The sequence below is a fragment of the Vollenhovia emeryi genome, unplaced genomic scaffold, assembly GCF_000949405.1.
Source record: "Vollenhovia emeryi isolate VEMERY1.0 unplaced genomic scaffold, V.emery_V1.0 DF940721.1, whole genome shotgun sequence".
Lineage (NCBI taxonomy): Eukaryota > Metazoa > Arthropoda > Insecta > Hymenoptera > Formicidae > Vollenhovia > Vollenhovia emeryi.
In genome coordinates, this window is record NW_011965645.1 from 1 (window position 1) to 4923 (window position 4923).

The following is a 4923-nucleotide window of genomic DNA, read 5'->3' on the forward strand; positions in this document are numbered from 1 at the left end:
AGAGAGAGAGAGAGGGGGGGGGGGGAGATAGAGACAACTGTCTCGATGTTGACGATTGTCTCTGTCTCTATCTCTGTCAGACAGAGACAAGAACTGGATTACAATTTTCCTATTTTCCATTTTAGTATAACGCGATCATCTGTCTACCTCTTTCCCTCGGCAATTCTTCCCATTTTATAGAATTCAGCTTCGGCTGGTAATCGCACTGTGCTCTGGAGCTCATGTTCCTTCCGACGGACCTCCTGCTCCTCGACTTCGATTTGTTTGCGCCTTTCCACAACTTCTATCTGTATCTCCTCGTTTCGAATTCGCTGCTTTATCTTTGCCGCCTGAAGCTCGTAAGCTAGCTGGGCTTCGGCTTTCTAAAGACGTAAATACGACTTATTGTTGCTTATTTATTGTTAGTTGAATACAATTAATATAATTTCTAACGCCAAGAGTGAGCTTACCGCTGTATTTACTTCTTGATCAAAATTGGCCTTCTGCAATTGGTAGAGTCTCGCGTTGTCCTCTATCTTGGTATCGGTATTATATTTGATATCCATCGCCGACTTTTCGCATTCTGCTTCCTGCCGTGGAACAAGGAGAAAAGTTTTAAGCGTAATGTATTAAAAATTGAACGCGCCATTTTCATGTATCACAAAGGTCACGTACCCTAATACCAGCATCTCGATTAGCCTCGGCGACGCCCACATCGGCGTCTCTTTTAACAGCGGCCGTCTGGGCTTTGCCGAGCGATGTCAAATATTGAACCTCGTCATAAACATCCTTTATCGTGAACGAGAGGATCTCGATGCCCATGCGACCGACGTCCGGCGCGGCGACTTCTCGCACGAGAGCCGCAAATTGATCTCGATCCTTGTAGACTTCCTCCACGGAGAGAGTTCCTGAGGGAAAATATATTTTCTCTCCAGTAATAACTCCACCGGGCATGTACTTAATACATCAACTCTAACAACGAGGTGGTCAACAATTAAATGAAAGGCTGAGAGCGACCAAACGTACCCAATATAGCTCGAAGATGACCCTCCAAGGTGGACAGGATCGTCGACTTGATCTCGTGAACGCTCTTTCCGAGAAACTGTTCACTGGCAGTGTGCAACAATTCGTCCGCCTTCATGATTTTGCACTGTGCTACTCCGGTGACCGTTAGCGGTACTCCTTGCGCCGTCTCCACGCTTTCGCACACCGGGTTCAGAGTCATCACCTCCAGCGACAACCGTTGTACGTCGGTGACGAACCACCAGGTGAACGCGTACCCGCCGACGATGGTTCTCTTTCTCATCGAGCCGCAGCATCCTCCTGCGGAGCGCAAAGTTGTTTTCCAATTAAATTTATATCTTTCTTTATTATAAAATCCCTCTCGCGTTTATACTTTTCATCGAGAGGAGAAAGAAATATCCAGATAGCGCAAGACACTTCTATGAACATTTCAAGAATATTTTTCAAGAATATGTGGAACATTCCATAGGTCATTCTTATACAGGGTGAGGAAAAGTACCGGACCGGTGAAATATCTCGAAAAATATGGAAGATACAGAAAAGTCTTTCAGACAAAAGTTGTACGGTTTTAAAAGGGCTATATAATGGTAAAATAAATTTTCGAAAAAAATAAATTTTTTATGGTTATATGGAGGTCGCCGTCATTTTTTTAAATGGAACCCCCTATTGTTTATTACACTACCTTATTTTACTAATTAATATGAACAACTTTTGTCTGAAACATTTTTTGATTTGCCCAATACTTTTTGAGATATTCGAGCGAAAATTTATAACTTTTTCAATGTTTAGTTTATAATATCTCGATAACTGTTTGTCGGAGGGAAAAGTAGTACAGGACTGTTTTACTTGATTTAGTCTCAGGAATATGCTGTTGCAATGGTGTTCCAATTAGGGAAAAATTTTGTGCATGCAAATTTTATGTGTTACAATACATATACCATTGCAACAGCATATTCCTGAGACTAAATCAAGTAAAAAAGTCCTGTACTACTTTTCCCTCCGACAAACAGTTATCGAGAGATTATAAGCTAAACATGTAAAAAGTTATAAATTTTCTCTTGAATATCTCAAAAAGTATTAGGCAAATAAAAAAAGGTTTCAGATAAAAGTTGTTCATATTAATTAGTAGAATAAGATAGTATAATAAACAATAGGGATTTTCATTTAAAAAAATGACGACGCCCTCCATATAACCATAAAAAATTTATTTTTTTCGAAAATTTATTTTACCATTATATAACCCTTTTAAAACCGTACAACTTTTGTCTGAAACATTTTTCTGTATCTCCAATATTTGTCGAGATATTTCACCGGTCCTGTACTTTTTCCTCACCCTGTATATTGCTTCCTTATAGGGGAAGCTTTGTTTTCGTGAAAAAATTTTTTTTCCAGTTCTTTTGGGAATATGTTTAAAATGTTTTAAAACGTCCAAAAATAACATTTTTACAAAATGTCCGTATGTGTGTGTGTGTGTGTGTGTGTGTGTGTACGGATTTGAATGTCCGTGGTTGCTCTAACTTCCGTAAATTTTGAGATATCGGGCCTCAGTTTCTTTTTAAATGTAGAGAATCACTAAAGGAAGGTTGGTAGTGAGTTTGGCGATGATCGGTAAATGGGTTTCTTTTTAAAAAAATCTTGAATTTTTTGAGAAATGTCTGTAGTTGCTCTAACTTTCGCAAATTTTGAGATTTCGGGCTATTTCTAATTCTATTATAAGTCTAATTCTATTCTATTATCTATTATATTGAAATTTCACGGAATCCGTACATGCACACTTTTTTATTATACTGGGTGTTTCAAAAGTGATGCTACAAAATGTAATGGTGAAATGTACACACTAGTATAAGCAAAAAGTCTCAAATTTCTAATTTGCACACTTTCAAGAAACATCGAAAAAAAATTAGATTTTGCTAGTAAAGTTTCCTCTATGAGGCCATGTGCAAATTTCTAATTTGCACACTTTTTTTATTTTTTTTTACTAATATCTTACTGTCATAATGGAACGGGCCAAACAATTTATCTCATGTTCGTAGAATATTCGACTGGCACTACTATAAATCTTTTTCGAATGTGAATAGAATAATCTATCGAATATAGCGTGTCGGTTATACATGATATGATCCCAGGTTTCACTGCCTTTTGCATGAGATAAGTGTATTACACAATAAACAATGTGCAATACATAAACTCGATGAATATTAAAAAATTATTCTGAATTTGAATATACGATATACACGTTAAAAATATACGATTTCTAATTGTAATAATCTATATATATTTATAGAATATTCAATTGAAATATTCTGAAAAAAAGAATATTTGCAATCCAGAAGAATATTCATAGAACTACGTGTGCTATCTGGGTATTGCTACCTAGACTGAAATAAATGAACCTTGCGCAACCAGTTAGGGTTGATTCTCCACAAGTATATTATTACGAAAGTTATTAAGCGAGAGATGACCGCATTATTGATCGCGGTAAATATAATAATTACAATTGTAAAAGAGAAGGGGAGAGGAAGAGGGTGTGAACGCGCGCGCGTGTGTTAAATTCAGGTTAAAAAAAGACTTACTTTCTAGGATACGCGTCGCCACGATATCATCGATTAGCTTGTAATTCCAAACGAGCGTTAAACGCACGCCTAGTCTCACAACAACAAGTAGGTCAATCCTGATGGCGAACGGAGTAATTCTTTACCCGCTAAACTCTCAGGGCATAATTACAGAGTAGAATTTGAAAATATCTGAAATACGCGATTCTTCTCTACATCTAATGTAATATCAACGTGCGAACGATGACGATAAAGATTATTCTCACATGTCATTGTACGCCATCGGAATTAATTCATTTCAATTCGAATATTTCCTTGATAAGAGTAGGGTCCGACCAATGAAAAAATCTTTATCACCAGCACAATATGTGGTATTTACAATCCAAAAGTGCAAGATATGTACCTTCGAGAAAATGTAACTTTCAATCTTTCCACGATCTTTCCGCATTACATTTATGTCAACTACGTTTACACGAATGTCTCAGCTGAGGCTACCCAGAGAACATTATGACGTCTAAAAGACGTCTTAAAGACGTCTTATGAAGTTGTCAGAAAGACGTCTTATGTCCCGACCCAGATAGCACATGGACGTCCATAGGATGTCCAAAATGCTCTACTTTGGACATCCCTAGGACGTCCGAAATACATCCAACTTTGGATCTATTTTGGATTTGTTTTGGACTTATAACGGACGTGTTTTTGATAATTAATTGTGTACCTATATTTTGGATAGGATTTTTAATAATTAAATATTAATTAAACAATTTATTTCATTATATTTATATTTTGTCATACTTAGTATATTGTATATTTATATTAAATATATATATATTTAGGTTATATATTTATCTCTGTTATATTATATTAATAATATATTATATTAATAGTGGTGTCTAGCAAAATCGAGTTCTATGTTTCTCTGACTTTTCCAGGTTTTCTAGACTTTTTCTAGCATTTTTATTTTTAGTAGTTTTCAACAGGGTAGATTTACAAAAATCAGTAGAAAATGACAGTTTAATTTGTTAAATTGATCTAAAAAAAGTAAATTGTTACTTATTGTTAATCTTTGTAATTGTTAAAACATATACTCCCCGTTTATAAATATTTAGTTGTTTTTTATTTAAAAAATTTTTATAGACGAGTACAATTTATATGCCAATATACAATTTTTTATTCACAATCAAAGAAAGAGGAAAGGAGAAAGAGCAAGAAAACAACGATATTTAGAGAGAGAGAGAGAAAGAGAGAGAGAGAACATAACTTTTTAAAATTATATTTTACATTTCATTCATATTATTTAATATTGATTTTACATTGTCCATGTTTATTGTTTCCTATGGTTTTAGTGTACAACAAATATTTAACTATT

The 4923-nt window shown here is 35.2% G+C and overlaps 1 protein-coding gene across 1 annotated transcript; it reads right to left on the reverse strand.

The window, feature by feature from the left end:
- Positions 1-120: 120 nt before the first annotated feature.
- Positions 121-1324, reverse strand: LOC105555795 (flotillin-2-like). The gene is made up of 4 exons (XM_012002837.1): positions 1006-1324; positions 655-887; positions 450-569; positions 121-362 (listed from the first exon to the last, which is right to left on the reverse strand). Exons 1-4 carry the CDS (start codon positions 1283-1285, stop codon positions 144-146), a joined length of 852 nt encoding a protein of 283 aa, XP_011858227.1. The 5' UTR covers positions 1286-1324; the 3' UTR covers positions 121-143.
- Between the last annotated feature and the right edge of the window lie 3599 nt (positions 1325-4923).